This window comes from Melospiza georgiana, chromosome 1 (genome assembly GCF_028018845.1).
Source record: "Melospiza georgiana isolate bMelGeo1 chromosome 1, bMelGeo1.pri, whole genome shotgun sequence".
Classification (NCBI taxonomy): Eukaryota; Metazoa; Chordata; class Aves; order Passeriformes; family Passerellidae; genus Melospiza; species Melospiza georgiana.
The window spans coordinates 19,112,844-19,131,429 of record NC_080430.1 but is presented as its reverse complement, the minus strand read 5'-3'; the positions used below and the strand labels follow the sequence as shown (position 1 = coordinate 19,131,429).

Sequence of the window (18,586 nt, the reverse complement as noted above, 5' to 3'; positions counted from 1 at the left end):
AAAGTTTGAAAGATATGGGTAAGAAAAAAGCAGAAAACCCCACATACAATTCAACATGGTTTATAACTAGAAACAAAACAGTTTCCTGCCATAGATTGTTCCAGATGCCTTGTACATCATGGCAAGAATTCTGGGTTTACAATGCAAATATATTTCCTAACTGGGACGCCAGTGAAGAGTTCACCTGCAATACTTAGCAGGCACCCTTTTTTAAAAAAGACATATTTTAAGAATAAATTTAAGTTTTCCTGCTGAATGTCAGGGAAAACAAACTCAGAAGAATGAAAAGTAAGAGAACTGCCAAGGCTAAGTATAAAGAAAGAAAAATAGATGTGTTTCCCCTCAAATGGACATAATTGAAAGAAGAACTCCATGCAAAAACAGCTTGAGAGCTGCTAGAATTTGTCCTGGTAACTACTCAAACCTTGCAATTTAAATTTAAAAACTGAGTGATCTATCCAGATTGTATGCCTATGTCATCTCAGTTTAATAATGCTATTCCGTGCAGCTAACACCTACTGTACTTTGCATCCCATGACTATGAGGAACAGGGCTATCCATTGGGAGGGAACCACTCCCTCATGCAGGGATCACACACGTGACATCACAGAAGAGGGAAAAGTTGGAAGAAAGTTTATTAATTAAAGGACTTCCATTTAAAAATAAAACTTTGTGTTCTTCCATCTAAATGTGAAAAATGCATCAGAAAATGTAATGCAAACAATTTCTACTTTTGTGTCTAAAATATACAGATCCCTGTAATTCCTACAAAACCCCATTTCCTAGAAACCTAAGACTGTATTATAAGTTGCTCTGTTTTTGTAAGGTAAAGTTGCTATATTTTATTAAGATAGTAATGACAGTTTTGGATGGATTGAGAAGTGATAAGAAACACTGCAAAAGTGCCAGAAAAATAAATCAAAAGTGCATAATATTAACTTACCAAGAAATTATTTTTTCACACTCCTTCCCAAAAATAGAACTTTAATGACATCTCAATACTGTCCTCTCTTTCCTGTTCAGCAAACTACATTTTCCTCCTTCAGTACCTTACTCTGGTTTTAGTTCAAGCTGCCTACAGAATACTGCACAGTTTCAGCAGGAAAGCAGACAGACAAGGGGGCAAACCAGCAGTCAGGGCATGAAAAAAACAAGCACTGTAAAACAGCTATTGCTAATCAGCATGAGATATATGTTTACTCAATTAAATAAACAGAACCTTTATTATGACCTCGCATCCCAGAGATAGTGTCTAAAATTAAGAAGAATGGGGGCAAACAAAATGCACATTTGGTGATTTATAACCTTTCTATGCTAATTGTGATATGACAATGCAGAGCAACATAATGAAATAAGCAAATTTAGCAGATGCTTTGCATGCAAGCTTCAGTTAAAAATGATGTAAATTTTTTTTTGCCTACAGTAACATGGATGCATCTCTTGTTTCTCTCTTGGGAGTCTTACTTATTAGAAAAAAAGGTAACTGACAGCTCATTCTGCTGCCCAGCTATAGCACTGCTATGGCTGACCAAATAATTCCATGCCAAATCTCAAACTCTGCTGATTACAGGCGGTGATTCTCAATCCTGCCTGCTCCCTCCCAGCAAGCCTACAAGGGGAGGGCAGGATGCCAGTGACACCAGTGAGGCCTGGCCCCTGCTCACACCAGTGACACTGGGTCACCTGGCGGACACGGCAGTCACACCAGTGACACTGGGTCACCTGGTGGACGTGGCAGTCACACCCACCAGTGACACTGGGTCACCTGGCAGACATGGCAGTCACACCAGTGACACTGGGTCACCTGGCAGACACGGCAGTCACACCAGTGACACTGGGTCACCTGGCAGACGTGGCAGTCACACCAGTGACACTGGGTCACCTGGCAGACATGGCAGTCACACCCACCAGTGACACTGGGTCACCTGGCAGACACGGCAGTCACACCAACCAGTGACACTGGGTCACCTGGCAGACATGGCAGTCACACCCACCAGTGACACTGGGTCACCTGGCAGACACGGCAGTCACACCAGTGACACTGGGTCACCTGGCAGACGTGGCAGTCATGCCGTGGGGCACCCAGCAGCGTGACAGGGGACAGGGTGGTGTTTCTAGGAGAGGTCAGGGGTGACTTGGAAGGCCAAACTTGTGCCTCTCAGGGATGGGCACTGCTAATGGAGGTAACAATTAAAAAAGTGACTCTCACAACACACCTGGCAGCAGGGAAATACTTAAAACTTCACATGTGGCCTTTCAGTGACACACAGGAACATGCACAATATGATGTTAATAACGTTACACTTTCATTTGCACTTTTGCTTTCAAGAACTAGTCCTTTTTAAACTCACAGTAGTTCCCAGGTTTCAATGAGGAATGCATGCCAGCTATTTTGAACAATGGTAATACATTACTATCTGACAATTTAACAAGTTTTTAATAACCGGAGTCAAGACCCTTTTCAAGGACTCATTTTGTGGTAGGTATCTCAAACATAATGGCAGGCCTTCCTAACAAGCATTATATGCACTATTTTGCTAGATTTGGCCAGGGTCCATGATGCTCACTGAGATGCTGAATGTTATCCATTTTCCCAAAATAGATTCAGCTACTGATAAGTTGGGAACTATTGCTGGAACTGGATCTCTTCGCTGATTTTACAAAATTTAGCTACTTTGTAAATATAAATAATGCAGCTGTATTTTAAGTACCTAAAGGCTGATTCTTACTCCAAGCTACTAAATTATCACAAAGCACTCAATGCACTTGTCAGAAGAAAGGAACTTAAAAGCATGCACTTAAGTACAGTAAATAAAGCAAGCATGCACATACAAACACAGACAAAAAACTGTTAAAACTGTCTTCAGAAGAGGGTAGGTTTAATCATTGTGAAAAGCAAATAACTGAAAGAAGAGAAGGAAAAGCCACCTATAATTATTCTGAATGCTTCATTAAAGGAAATGTTAATTGCCTTGTCTGGTCTTTTATTTTATAAGAGTATAAAAACTTTAAATATTTATTTGAACAATAGCACAAATCCACCTCTGAAGTCTGCATCCATCCTTTTGGAAATTCAAATAATTGTCACTTTCTATCACAAAAATCAACATCAAAATGAACAAAAGAATTATTAAACACATTATTTTTTAAAAAATTTACAAACAATGAGAATAGAAAAATGCTCAAAAACCCAAGAGGTCACTTCTGAAAATGTACAGTACATTTGCTATCTTCCCCTCCCATAAAGCAACATTTCTAGCAAGGTATGTTCTTCTTGCTATAATCTAACTGATCACCTGAGTTGCATGTTTCTACAGGAGCAAACCAGCAGCCTACTGCAAAATCAGCCACAAAATTAAAAGCTTATTTAATTTTAACAGCAGTAGAGAAATATATAAAGCATGTATTTTAGAAGATTAGAAAAGTGTTCATATACATCCAATGTAGAAGGTATATTGTATTACATCTTTGTTTATTAAGACAGTGGTAAAAACTCACTCTGAAGTGTTTCAAGTTCAGCCTTAGCCAGGGCATCTTCTTTCTCCTTCATTTTTGTTTCTTTATATTCTACATATAATTGTCTGGCATCCTTTAAGAAAACGTTGCAATGGCATTAGCATCCTTATACAAACAAGTAATTGCAATGGCTCTGTTTTAAGTTCTCACTTAACCTCACAGAAAAAAAAAATTAAGATATATTTGTTTCCTTGAGTTACAGCAATTTTCAGTCTAAAACATATAATTTGTGTAATAAAGGCTCAAATGTAATAGCGCTGATATTATAGACTCTGATGCTCATTGACAACCTGAAAAGCAAAATGGTTGGAGAAACTACCTCAGCTTTGCAGAGAGCATGCACCCACTTTGCTCAAATCAGCAATCTGGAAGTTCAAGGCAGAAAAAGATGTTTTTAATTAGAGTAGTGAGTGCAGGGACAAACAAAGGCAAGTGCTATGCAGCAATCACCTTAATGTGAACTCATTAAGGTAACACTAACTGCATGTGCCAACTTGCTCCCCCTCCCCTTTTTTTTTTATAACAACTTCTACATTGCTATTAAAGTGTTGAAAATATACTTTTTTTCCCCTCCAAGGATTAGATTCTAATCTGAAATCTATAAAGTAGATGTACACATAAAACTAGAAGTCCTGTCACACATACACCACAATAATGTACACCTTTCCAAAATCTGATGAATGAGTTATTCTAGATTTCTGTTGAAAGCTTTCCAATATGAACAACCAGATTGCTGAAAAGTTTCTTTACTCTCACCAGTTTAAGAGAGTTCTATACTCATTCAAAAAAGGAATCCATAATAGAAAAGCTGAAATAGAGAAATTGTTATTTATCTTTATCAAACACACAGAATGTCTATTGTATTACACAAATATTAATTATAGTATTAGATAGACCTAATCTTATATCTTTTTACCCAAAAATAATTTTTGGTGTTATTACACTAACAGTACTGCTTTTTACAGATAAAGGGTAACTTAAATTTGAATGCAGAACGTATTGTAAAATGGTAGTAAACATTTTCTATAATTTCAACTATTTTTAAACAGAACCTGGTATCATCAACATGAAAAAGACTCCTTAAGAAATCTTGAAAAGAAAAATCTGATATAAGCAGTCATTATCACTGACCCTAATGGTAGAAATCATCCCACTCTCCCTGCAAAGATATTCTTCTTTATGTTACACTTGCATCTACCCTTTCAAAGCTACTTGAAGGAGAGCATGTGACAGGAATCATGACCAAGCTCTGAGCAGAACTTTGTAGTGGTTTGGAGATATCTCATTGATTAGGTCAGGATGCTTGAAGACCAACTCTGACAAACTCCCACAAAAGTTCAGTAAAGTTCCACCTCCTTCCAAAACTCCTCTTACAAATTTTTTTCTTTTTTTTTTTTCTGGGTACAGGAAATAGCAAGTTCTGGGGGTTTTTTTGCCAGTTTTATGTAGGAAATCTCTGCACAAAAATAATTTTAAAGGTTTACATAACTTTTTGCTTGTGGAACATAACAGAAGAGACCGTTTCACATGCTAATACTTTTAGGATTGGGAAAAAGTGTTGTTTTTTTTTTTTAAGTAGACTTGTGGCTAAAAAAAGGTGTAGTTATAGCAGGACTAGCATTAACAGAGACATATTTGAATCACAAAATTACTATCAGCACTGCTTCTCTTTTTGGTTTACCTGAAATAAGAATTCCCTACCACACTGGAAACTTTCCTTGTACTGTCAAGGTTTGGCCCACTTGAAAAGTTAAGAAACAGAAACAGCCACAAATGTAATAGTTCATTTCTGCTGAGTTTGAGACATTCGGGTTGCATGGCATACACAGGACTCAGACTTATGGATATCCAAAAACCACTTTTGTTTAAGGCTATGATTTCAAAATGGCTACAATTAACTGGCATTTAAATTTAACCCATTTGACACTGAAAGCCAATATTTGATGCTAAATTCTGGTGTAAAATCCATTATTGCTTGTGGGATCTCCAGACAGCAGGCACTAGGGGGTAACTGTCAATCTCTCCAGCACGTCAATCACAGAACAATTGGAAATGTGGCTCAGATGAAAATGAGACACAATAGCTGAACAACAAAGAAAACTAGTCAGAAGCACGCAAATGAAATATGGTAGAATTGTTGCTTTATAGATATAGAATGGATTATCACTACAAATGGAGTAATATGCAGGTAACAAAGGCAGCATCAGTCTTTTTTCTTATCAGTAAGATTATTATGGCTGTGACCATAATAACAAAAAAAAGAGGAAAGTACACACTTTGAAGCATACACAAATGTATACATATAAAGAAAAGCAAAGGAAAAAAAAAACAAAAAGCTTAACTCAAAATGGATTTTGAAGATTTGAAAATCAAATCCATCCCATAAAAAATAAGAACGGCTCTACAGGTTGTAAACAATTAAAAGGCATACCTGAGTAAAGACTGTAATCACAGACACAAATTTTATGTGAATTAGACCTTATAGGTCAAAATTAAAAACCATTGGAAAAACATTTAACATAGGAAGTTCTTTGAAGAAAAGTTCTGCCTTAATGTGAATAAGCCCCTTTCAATTCATACTTCATTAGCTTTCAATGAGTCTAAACAGGAATATTAATTTTCAAGAATATTCGGTTTTGGTAGTGTAAGTATTTCAAAACAGATTTATGCTCAGATTTTTTACTTTTCTGAAGTGATACATATAAGCAGTCATTTTGTCCCAATACAAGCATTTTAGGGCCCTAAAGACATTGACAATACAGATATAGTCTCTTTCAATCTAATATTCCTTCCCCATGATTCAGTAACAATTTTGTATCTCAAAACATCAACATTTTATACTTAATGTATACTTCACCTTCAAGACATAATACAGGTAAGAAAAGTAATAATTTTGTATTTCTGGGGCGGAAAGATACAGAGAAAAGAGAAACAAATACAAAGCTCTAACTGATGGAGCTCTAAAATTCCATCTTACCTAATCAGAAATATGTTCTCATTTGCAGGAGTTTAAGACATTTTCAAAAAAACCCACCAAAACAAATACATTATTTCTTCTCATCACTAAAGCAGTATAACATGTAATTAGTTAAGCATAAAGAATAAAGAAGAGGGCTGATATATGCTAGTTTATTATAAGTTCAAATATATACTTTCCAAAAAAGAACAGAATGAAAAAAAGAATGTATTTGAAATGCAAAATAATGCTATATTTCTGAATTATATTTAAACTGTCACGTATAGGAAAATCCGGTAATTACTGTCATATTTAACCACAAATAAGAATGAAGAATACTGAAAAATTCTTCAAAATATAGTTTCTCCCTTTATATCAGTTTTATCTCATGTTATTAAATTGAGATTGTCCAAAGCTGAGCCTGAGTTATACAGAAACACAGAAATCCCTGATACTGAACTTTGAAGGGTTTCTTTCATTTGTTTGTTTTAGGGTTTGAGGTCTAGGTTGGGGTTTTAGGTGTTTTTTTGTTTGTTGCTTTTAAATCAAGAGATACAGTGTTTATTCAAACTGTACTAACTCTAGAAGTAAAAACTTCCATTCTGAGTAAGATTCAGTCATTTTGGTTTCTCCTTGATTTTTGGGGAGAGTGATGAGGCTTTGTTGGTTTGTTTGCTTTGTGGTTTTTGGGTTTTCGTTGTTTGGGTATTTTCCTCTCCAGTAAATATTAAGTTCTCCTGGCTTTCTGGTCTACCTCAAAAGAAACTGGAGATTAGGAAAAAGAAGCAGACAACTTGAAACAATTGCTGTATGAGAATCTTAATTTCAGATTTTGTGATAGAAATAGTTCACATTTTAGTTCTTTGGGTATAAGACTGATACAAACAAAATGCACACTTAACTGAAAAAAAAATTCTCACAAGCATACTCAAAGTCAGTATACTGAAATAATTTTCTTTGGACTAATTTTTATTACATAAAAAATACTTTCATGGAGCTATTGAACCAAATTTTTTTTGTCTTTTTGAGCACAGTATTATTATAAGCAATTTGTATTAAAAAGAGAGAAAAAAGGAGTTAAATTAAATTTACTCCACCAGTCCTCCTTCAATTTACTATTTCTATGCAATAAAAATTCCAGCCATTACACCAAAGCAAAAATACTCTTTGGACAGGATTCTGTACTAGTGATATTAATGTATTATGGTAAGAAATAATGCTTTAAAAAAAGTTGAACATTACGATTTATACTTTTCTTTGGCATTTTTACCTTTTTGCCCAAAGGCAATCTAATAAACAAATAGGAATTGCATTACTTCCTCCTTTATAATCAAAAAATCCTGCTTTGCCTGCAGAATGATCCCAGGTGTGGGGAGGCTCTTCAGCTGTGTACAGCCGTGGGCAGTTGTGGCGCGGTTCCCAGCCCTGCGCCGTGTGACCAGCAGCTGGCTGTGCCACTGCAGGCTCTGCTGGGAATTCCATGTGCCCAGTGGGGAGACAAAGGCAGCCAGAAGGGGAAACAGAGGTCAGTGCTGCAAGGCCTCTCTGGGACTCATTTCACACCCATGAAGCCTCATACCACAGCAGACCAGCAGCAATAATTGAGAGCCAGTATTGCCTCCTACACACCAGCTCATGTGGTAGGACATGTGGACTTACAGTGATATAAAGAAGCTGCCACAGCACAGCAGGCAATTAAAATAAAATTTCTTCACTCTCTTACATTTATTTAAAACTTTTAGTATTTTTGCAGCACATTCTTCCTCCAGAGCCTCAAGCATTACCCTGTTAGACACAAATTATTTTTGCTCACTTGCATATATCCAGAATACTTGTTTCATCATCCACTCTCCTCTGACCTGCTTCTAAGCTTCTAATTGACCTCAGGGTCAAGAGCTTCATCCTTACTTTGGTTCTCCCAACAGCTGTGAAATAGCAAGAAACAGAGCAAATGGGCAATCACTCGTGCCACACATCCTGCAATTGCTCGCTCCCCACAAATTATACCAACGTTGGTGCTCTACAGTAAATTGGAACATGTCAAAACCCTCAAAACCCTGTAAAGCTGGGAAATAGAGAGATATTTAACCTTACTGACTTGAATAATTCTTTTTTTTTTAAAGGCATATGTTATTAAATGCAATAAATTTTGTTTTAATCTCACACAATTTCATATAAAGTCACATGTGAAGACAGAAACAACTCACAAATACATTTGCTGACCTAATCAAATCTTGCTTGGAAGCTAACTTGCCAAAGGAGATGCCCTGCTGGCAAAGCTTCTTGAGTTTAATGACACATTGCCAATCCGTTTAAGGCCAAAGCTGAACCATCTCTAAACAGGTGTTGAATTGTGATCATGGATTAAAAGAAAACCTGAGGAAAAAATGCCAAGAAATTAAACACCTCTGGGTCACTAGTTTGAATCTATTCCAGACTACTAAATCTGCTACAGTAATTACCATCTGGTAGTCTACATAAAATAAATTACTGTCTTTTTTGTTTTAATTCACTTTGTGCTACACAAAGGTCTTTATAAACACAAGTTTCAATTGTAATTGAAAGCTTTTTTGATAATCTCACTAGGTTATAATATCCAGTGCAACTATGTACTGAGCTCAAACTGGCTTCTCATTACTGGTGAGCCACCAGTTCTCCCACCAGCTCACTGTGAGGGTGTGTGCTCTGCACCTACAGGATTACAATAGAAGAAGGAAACTTTATTTTCTTAACAAGAAATCATTTCTGTTGAAACAAATAAAAATGCTTTCTGCTCCATTACCCTCAGGACAACAGCAGGCTCACAGTGTAAAAATAAAGACATTCACTGCTAAACTTCACCACACCAGTGTCGAGGTAAAGTCGACAGGACCACTAAGAAACATGCCTATCTTCTGTTTTCTGAAGGAAAAATTTCGTGAAGAATACTTAAAAACATTTTTCAAAAATACCACTTTTCTTAAGTTATCTGTCCAGACATCCAAAAAAACCATCCTCTAGTCAGCTGCTTTTGGAATAAACTGCAATTTACTTATGGCAGCTCTCCCTCAAAACATAAGTACACTTAACACAACTGTATTACATACACAATTTGAACTGAAATTCTTGCACACCACATGTAGCTGGTTTATTTCATTCTAAGAAGAAATTTCTGTTTCAACAAGAATTTTAATTGAGTTTTTGGGGGGTTTTGATCTTTTTTTTTTTTTTTTTTAATACATTGTTTTTTTCCAGGTCGTTTTCATGAAAGCATTAGCTAAGATGGCCTTAGAAACAATTTTCATTCTTTTTCTTTTTTTTTCTTATCCTACATTATAAGAATTAAACTTGGTAATAGGCAATGTAATTTACACTCCACTTAATGTTTCCTTCACAGCGCACATATTTGATTTATGATACATTTTATGTATTTTTCTCCCTTTGGTTCTTCAAACAAACTTTAAAATGCTGTTTTCACTCCTAAATTTAACTAAACTCAGTGTGTGGATATAAAAATACATGTAGTTTCTCTCAAAATACAATTTTCAACAGTTTAAAAAACCTGCTCATTTTCTCAGTTTCTCTCATCCTCCCCTCACATTTTTCTTCCAATTTCTTGACATAAAATGTAGGCTACAATAAAATAGCATAGGCCATCACAAGGGCATGCAAACAAAGCATTTTTTCTTTAGTGAAGGCCCACCTTAATTATTTTAAGTGCCTCCTTCTGAAATCTGACATTTTGAAGGAGGAAGGGAAGTAGGAGAAAGACACTCAATTGGATAAATGAGAGCCAGGCATGAGCAGAAGCTCAGCAACCTGAATCCTCAGACACAGCTGTTGCAAGAAGAATATTCACATTAACTAATAGGGGGAGAGATGGATGCTAGGCAAAAAAAAAAAAAATCAATACAAGAAGGGCTAAAAAGTTTTATTTGTTGCTATTGTTGTTATGCTGTTATGTTTGATTAGTTTTGGGATTTTTTTAATAAAGTCTCCTCTGAGGAAGAACTTGTGTCTGTTACAGGCATGTGCTTCTGTTTTGTTAGTTTGAGGAAACAGTTTAGCTGTTTTACTGGCTGGGCTTTGAAAAACTCAGTGGCAGAGCAACAGTCACCTAAAAGCATTGCTAACTTTTCCCCTTTTCTGTCCCAAACATGGTTCCTTTAAATATGGATGCATTTTCACAAATTCATCTACAATTGGATTTGTTGCAACTGAATGAGAGATTTTGAAAATTATTTGTTGGCTCTTAAATGACTGGAGAAATAATTTAGATTAAAACAATAAACAACCAAAATCTGTGGCATCTATCCTGATGTCAATCACTTGCAACATGACACGTAACACTACTCAGTATCTGTAGGATCCTTCATCTTCTGCCCTAGTGATTTTACTTTTATTAAAAGTATTAAGTACCCTGAAATCTCAAGCCTGTGTATCACTGAAGAATAAAGCACTCAGATTTAAAACAGGACCTCTGTACCAGGGTATAATCTTACAAGTACGGATAACTTTTTGCTCCATGTTGGTCATTAAGGCAGATCTTGCCAAAATGTTAAATATACATCAAAATAAAAAAGAACCCAGAGGTCTCTCTGTCAAGGTGGTTACAACACACCAGATATCTTTTCAACTGTCATTTCAGAACACAGCTCCAACTGCTCTTATGCTCTTCAGAAAAGGTGATACTTCTTTAAGTATTGTTTACTAATTAATAAATAATAAGCCAGAATAATTTATTTCAGTCACCTGAAGTCCTGAATAGTTTTAACATTGAAGATTATTTATAGTTTGGTACATTTAAACTCATGTAACTAGTAGGTCACATTAAACAACAACAAAACAAACCCTGCAGTTCAGCAGTAGTGTCATTTCTATATGGGCCATTTTACTCTAGAACCGTTGTCTCTTTACTTGCTCTTTGCTTCAAAGCCTTCCTGCTCTTAATTCCTCCACAACATGCTTTCCCTGCTACCAAACCCCTGCTTGATGGTCTCAAATATTCCAGGAGTTACTGGACAGCTTTTTTCCCTACTATTAATTCAATGGAATAGGAATCCAAACAGGGGCTAAGTCCAACAAAGCATGAAATATCATTTTGTTCTATTTAATTTCTGCCAATTCTGACAGGCATAGGAGCTGCTTTTTGAACAAACCTGAAACCTACTATACTGACATAACACTATTTTAATATAATAAAAATTATAAGAAGCCATAAAAAGTTCTAATTTTCAATTATTCACTAATCTTACTATATTGTGTGATCTTCTAAAAATTTTGCAATTAAAGCAAAAGGAGAAGTACTATAATTATGAATAAAGTTTCAAAAACGCAGCAACAAAGTTTGCTGATCCTAATTATTTTCTATCTGACTCACCTTGATGAGCAATGAACATCAAAGCTTAATTTGGACACAACAGTTGATTAAGCATAATCAACTTGTATTACAAACTTGTAAAAATAAAGGTTTTTTTAATAAAACAGCCCCAAAGTTCCGATGAAAATTTTAACAGACAGAGAGCGATTAACTTTGGCTCTGTTTGTAGGAAAAGTTAAAAGCTATAAAAATGGACGCTGGAAGACCAGGCATTATTGTATTTGTAACTTTTACAAGGGTTTAAATAAGGGAGTAGGAATTATAACTATAGTCTTTTTTAGCTTGAACAGAGACAAACCCCAAATACTGATGCCATTTGTACTACTTATACTTTTAAAACAATACTCAATATTTCTGTAAATCAAAGAAAAATCCATCTCACATTGCCTGATCCTTATTACCAGTGACAAAGGTATTAAAAAGAAAATACTGTATTTAAGGAAGATGCCAAGAAAGAGCAGGTGATATTAAAAAAGTTATTCTGGTAACTAATCTGACAATACTTCCATTGGTTGAATGCCAGCTAGATTTTACTGTTGATAGTATTTGATTAAAACACAATAACTATGAGCAAGGCTGCCACACTGATGTTTCTAAATGACAACCATACCTTTGTTATTTTACTTCAGCAATTTCAGGTATCAATTTGTATCATTATCCAATGAATTAAAGAAAGAAACTCCATTAAAAAAAGTAATTTCACTGTTATCCCAAATTTAAATGGCATATTAAAATTTGCTATGAAAGTACAGCATTTCCTGATTTGAGATTAAAGTACTTTTGTTAACATCACTTAAACATTGGTATTCCTAATTAGATGGATATACATCCATCTCCCCCTCAACCCTCTCCCATCATTTATTCTGTAGTTTTGCCTAACAGAAACTGCTTCCCTAGCTTGTTAAGCTTAATATGCATTTAAAATACATTCATATTTCCATGAAGTCTTGATATCAAATTTGCCTCCAAAGAGTAATTTCTTTATATATATATATATATATATATATATATATATATATATATATATATATATATATATATATGCTATGTGTTTGAGCAAAAAAAATTAATTTAGAACAAGTGCTACACATCTGATTATGCATAATAACACCATCAAGAAAAATTAAGTAACACAATTTAACATCATTACTGTTACCTGGAATAACTGAGGTAAAGCTTTCACTGTGAGACAGAACCATATTCCCAGCTTGCATGGAAGTAAGTCATGCCACTGTGGTTTGTCCAGTACCCTGCAGTCAAATAAAATGGTAGGTTTTTCATTATTGCCACACAATCTCAAAGCCAGAACTTTCCCATTATCCTTTAAGCTCTCGTCAACTCCCATAAAATGTCTGACTACATAATAATAAAGATACATTTTAAACATTTAATTCAAAATATCTAACAGCTAACTTAGAATAATTTCTCTATTTTGATCTTCTAAAAGGACTTTTCTTCAAGAAAATAAATTCATAAGCCACATAATCACTTCAGTTTAAATAAAAAACCAAACCAAAAAACCACTCAAGCTTCAACCAAGTGTTCACGGGTGCTGACAACCAGATATGAAGACTGTAGCATAAACAAAACAATACATAAAAATTAATGTCATTTGCAGTTCACTGGAGCATTACTCACTGATGTCATCAAGAAAGACGACAGGCAGAATGGTCTCTGATCTCCATCCCTCATTGATCCAGTTCATGCCCCTGCTGTGTGAACTATTTAAACCCTTTATTTCTTTCTATGAATCAATAGAAGAAATAGTGCTATCTTTTGGAGTGTCCTGAAAGTCACTATTTCCTTATGTGTTCCTTGACAAACAATGTGTTAGAAGCTTTTACCAACACACTCATTTTTTAAGTTAATCAGATAAAAAGCATTTAATCAGACAAGCATTAAAACCCCATAAGAACTCCTTGCTTGGAAAGGAATAAATTGAAGCTCAAATAAATTGAAATTTGTTAACTGTAATCAAAGGCAAAAACCCTTAACGAGGGAAAAAGTTCTAAAATCTCCTAAAATCAACCTGTAAAAAGAATACCCTTTTTATAACACAGAAGCCTTTAATTCAGCCTTAATCTTTCAATGATTATTGATCTGCTGAATAAACACCATGTGTTTATTTACAAATCCAAACTTGAAAACACATCTACACTGGCACACTTTACATCAGCAATGGCTGTTACTACAAATACAGTTGTTTTTCTCACAGAGTATTTCAAAGATGCAAAAAGAAAATGAGAGAACGGAATCAGTAGCTGACAGAATGTTTTAAAATGCACAAAACAAGAGAGTTCTTTCCCACCTTTCATTTTTGTCTAGAGCAGCAAGTTTGGCTTCATCTGTACTCCTGCTGCCTGTTTTTTTCTTCTTTTCCCTCTTTTTTCTGCTAAGCAGTTCATCCTTGATGTAGAAAGAACTACGGTTACAGGTTATCATTAGCATGAAAACCACAAATGTTACTGGGACTCTTCTGTGAAGGGTAAACACTAGAGTAGCATTTATGCAAATGTATCTGGGGTCCTACATGATTAGGTAAAATGATCTATCTTAACAATAACTGTTGCCATGGTATCCAGTCTTTAAACACACATGAAGTCCAGTTCTGTCACTCATGTGTATCTCCATAGTAATCAAAGTTTTCCAAGAGGAGAAAGCATTCAACTTGCCTCCTTTCTCATTCATCAACTTCAATAATGCAGTGGAAAATAAAAAAGTAAATAGATGCTAATGTATGAATATTTTTCAAGTTATGGTTAGTTTTTTTCTTAGTCTACTAAGTGCAACAGACTTTTATATGACAAAAAATAAAACTATTAAAAAAACGTGATTTATACTGCTTACCAATTCCCACCCTGTTAAAAAACCCTCAAAACAAAAAAGTATTTGGCTTAGAACAAAGACAAATCAAATATGACTTTTAAACAAATAAAGTCTGTTTACTTTTAAACCTTAGATATGACTACAGTAGCATATGATTCTTCATCAACAAATTATAGAGTTTTTCTCTTCTTCCTACCAGATAAAACCCCAGGACTAGCTCTTGCAATTTATTACCAATTCTAGAAAAATTAAGTAGTTTTTAGATTACCATTTCTGAAATGCTGAATATCTCCTTCTGTAATTATTATCATTTTAAATATAATATTTTTAAAATATGAAAAGTCCAAAATAAAACCAGGGCAAGTGGCAGAGGTATCTATCTATATATGTGAACTTCCACAGGAAATTCAGTAGTAATAACTGAAGCAAGTTTGATTTATTACCAATACTTACCAGCTGTTTTTCCAGGTAGATTGACCAAACCACAGCATAATGACCCACTGTGAGTATAATGAACAAGAGTAATGCCAGCTCAGCATTGCTCATTTTTCTCACCCGCCTGTAGTAGAACACAGGCTGTCGCCAATCTGGTAGTCCATTGATCAGAATATCATCATACCTACAGTAGCAAACATAACAGGCTTTCATGGAGAGCTAAAAATGAAATAAGCCAAACCATCCAATTATAAAACAAAAGATAATCCACAGAGTGCTTAAATAATACACACAAAAGATCATTTAGTAAATTTTTTTTTTAGAGAGTAATGCCTTGTTTTGTCAGCAGATAGGCTTGCATGTGGAAACAAACAGGCTCCAAACACTGGGGCACAGGGAAAAAAAAAATTCAAATGTTCCTGTAACCCTTGCCCCCCTCCCCTCCCAAGTTCATTCACTTTTGAAGTAAGAGACTTCCAGAAATGTGTTCTACGTGCTCCGTAATCAGTGGGCAGGTCTCAGTGATCGAAGTAAGGAACAACCCACGAACAACTAAATAGGTAGCCAAGAACAAATGTCTCAAACACTAGAAACCCTTTTTTCTTTTACAAATTAAATGCACAAGTGCTGGGGGGAGGGGAGAAGCATCTCTGCTTTTTGTTTTTGTCCTTCAGTACCACAAAATCCATTAGGTAAAAACACGCCAGACTTATCATACCTTCTTTGTAAGATAAGAGCTTAAATTAGAGGCTTGATACTGATACTTGAAAACGAAGTTCACCAGTTTTTGATTTTCTATTTGAAATATTGTCTTGAAAAATCAATCTATTTTAAAACTTTTTAATTACTAACCCTACCAACTGCACAGAAACTATTTTATGACAATCCCTTTTCCTTCACACAAATGTCTTGAAGTATCTTGAAATGTCTGAGGTCCTCTATTTACAGTATTTTAACAATTTAACAATAAACCACAAACATGCAAATACTTTTTTTTTTAAATTAACTCTTCAGAATAAAGTTTCAAACAAAAAATCTCTCCAGTAAACTCATAAATCTGTATGTTCAAGATGCACAACCTGTTAATCTTAAATTGAACACAACTCATTACATATTCTAATCACACCATTTCCAGAATTAAATCTGCACTGAGAGGCCTAATTTGGTGCAACACATTGACCAAAATATTTTAATTAAAAATATTCTGAGTTAGTCGCAGGCCTAATTACAGGAATAGAAATAGGGCCTATATTGTCATGCAGGTCAGTAGAACTCAGTAGTAGGTTTTTCTCAAGTAAATTGACCAATCCAGGAATAATAGCGCAGCTGCTAAACTGCCAGTCTTGACATGTAAATCAATTTAAATGCAACAACTGCACTAGCTACTTTGATAGTTATTAAATTGATACCTTGGAGATGTACTAAAAAATTATTTCCAAAAGCAAATTCGTTTTAAGCAGAAAAAGAAGCAGTGGTTTTCAATTAAAAAAATATACCTTACTATAGTGCGTATCTGAAAAGCTAACTTCTGATGAAACATTTGTTCAAGTTGGCACCATTATGTCTGCATAAAAGATTTAACACCTCAGGATTCTGCTGTGTTCTGAATGATACAAGAAGTAAAATTCATATTACAAAATTCTATCTTCCATTAAAACAATGAGAATACTAAAGTTAAGATCTATTATTGTAAAATTTGAACTAATAACTTCTTCCTTTTCCCAGTAAGTCAAAACAAATTAACTACTGACACCTTAATACAAACTCTGCTCAGAAAAATTGCTTATGATGTTATTTTAAAATTAAACTTTCTACTTAACTTTTGTTTAAGAAATAACTAGATGTTTTAGCCTTTAAAAATATTACGACATTTACAAGACTTTAATGATAATAGAAGAGAATATATTAGAAACAGAACCATCTTTAAAACAAATTAGGTTGATAACAAGGTTTTACATAAGATGCTCTTCCTGTGAAATCTTCAGAGAAATACATGTACAACCTAATTCAATATACATTTATTAAGCAGTTGCCTTCTTATATACTAAGGGCTGTTAATTGATGCACTGAAAAAGTGGCTACCGATGAAATAAAGTCCATATATACTGATGGTAACAACACAGTAATATGTAAACCAAGGTTTCAAACTAACATTTGGCAACCATGTTCTGTTATAAATTATCTGTTAAGAAAAAATAAATGAAGACAGCAGAGCCTCTTGCATTAAGTGCTTTAAACAGCCCTGGGTATTTACCAGGCTACGTGGCAGCTCTGAACAACGGCCCGCGCGGATTAAGGCTCGGAATCAATGCTCTATTGATTTTACTATCAATGAGCATTATGGCTCACACGACTGGCCATTTTAAGGGAAGATCGCTTCTATTATAACCCACTTTTTAGAATATATACTGTTAAAAGATAAATCACTGCTTTCAATAGTAATTAAGCTCTGTATTTGAAAAATAAAGATATCAATGATTTTTAGGTTTTCAACTGGAAAATGATCCTACTGAAACTCAGTAGCTCCCATAATTTTTAAATCTTAATTTTCAAATTTCAGATGCGATTCAATTAAAGGTAAGTTTCTCATTAAAGATTTCCTGTATAGACACTTATATTACTATGAAAGACAGTTAATCCGTGTGCATTAAGAACTACATTTGGAATTTAATTACAAAGCATTCTTTTGGCAACCTATATTAATTGTAACTCTATGTAGGAAAAAAAACAAGCTAAAAAGAAAAGATACATTTGCAGGATTTCTTCCACAAACATATGCACACAGAATACAGCAAATTTTTCACATATGAGTATGCCTACCAGTTGTCTCTGAAATGTAGCAGTCAACAAGCTACAAAAACCCCAAAGCACCGGTACAGAAATAGAAAGCCAAACACATTCCCCATTTAAAACCATGCTGAGTATTTATTTTAAAACTCAGCAGTCTATAAAAGACTTAGTAGTCCTGTACTAAAAGTAACAAATTGCAAGATTATTAACATTTTTTTTTCTATTTTATTTCATAAAATACTTTTTAGAGTTCTTTGTGAATCAATTACATTGCAAGTAAAAAAATCCATTAACTGTAGTAACTAATTACAGTATCATCCATCTTAATGTAATTATAATTTACTTTTCCCTTTAAGAGAGCCACTGCATTTCATATTTCAAATAATTTCAGAGATCTGATATAGTTTATATACTATAACCTTGAATTAATGAGGACCATTCTGAACTACAGAAAGATTGTCCTGGTGGTTTTTATTTTGGGAGGCCTATTTTCCTCAAGCTGTCAAAGACATCCAGCACAACATCAGCCAGAACAATTATACCTACAAATACAGATATTTAATTATTAATGAGTACTAAGACAGACACCTTTCTAAGTATACACAAGTGTATTTTGATCTCTTTGCAAATGTTTTGTTTCCTGTAATCAAGCCAACATTGTTACAGAGGACAGGCCTGGTAAGTAAAAAAAGCTCCTTAAAAAG

The 18,586-nt window shown here is 34.5% G+C and overlaps 1 protein-coding gene across 1 annotated transcript in view; it reads right to left on the bottom strand.

The window, feature by feature from the left end:
• Positions 1 to 18,586, bottom strand: part of DNAJC1 (DnaJ heat shock protein family (Hsp40) member C1) — a 108,747-nt gene that overhangs the window by 48,032 nt on the left and 42,129 nt on the right. The window contains exons 4-7 of the mRNA XM_058025348.1: positions 15,111 to 15,276; positions 14,140 to 14,237; positions 12,988 to 13,081; positions 3,499 to 3,589 (exon numbers count right to left, since the gene is read on the bottom strand). Of these exons, the coding sequence (XP_057881331.1) occupies positions 3,499 to 3,589; positions 12,988 to 13,081; positions 14,140 to 14,237; positions 15,111 to 15,276 (449 nt within the window). The remainder of the gene's footprint in view (positions 1 to 3,498; positions 3,590 to 12,987; positions 13,082 to 14,139; positions 14,238 to 15,110; positions 15,277 to 18,586) is intronic.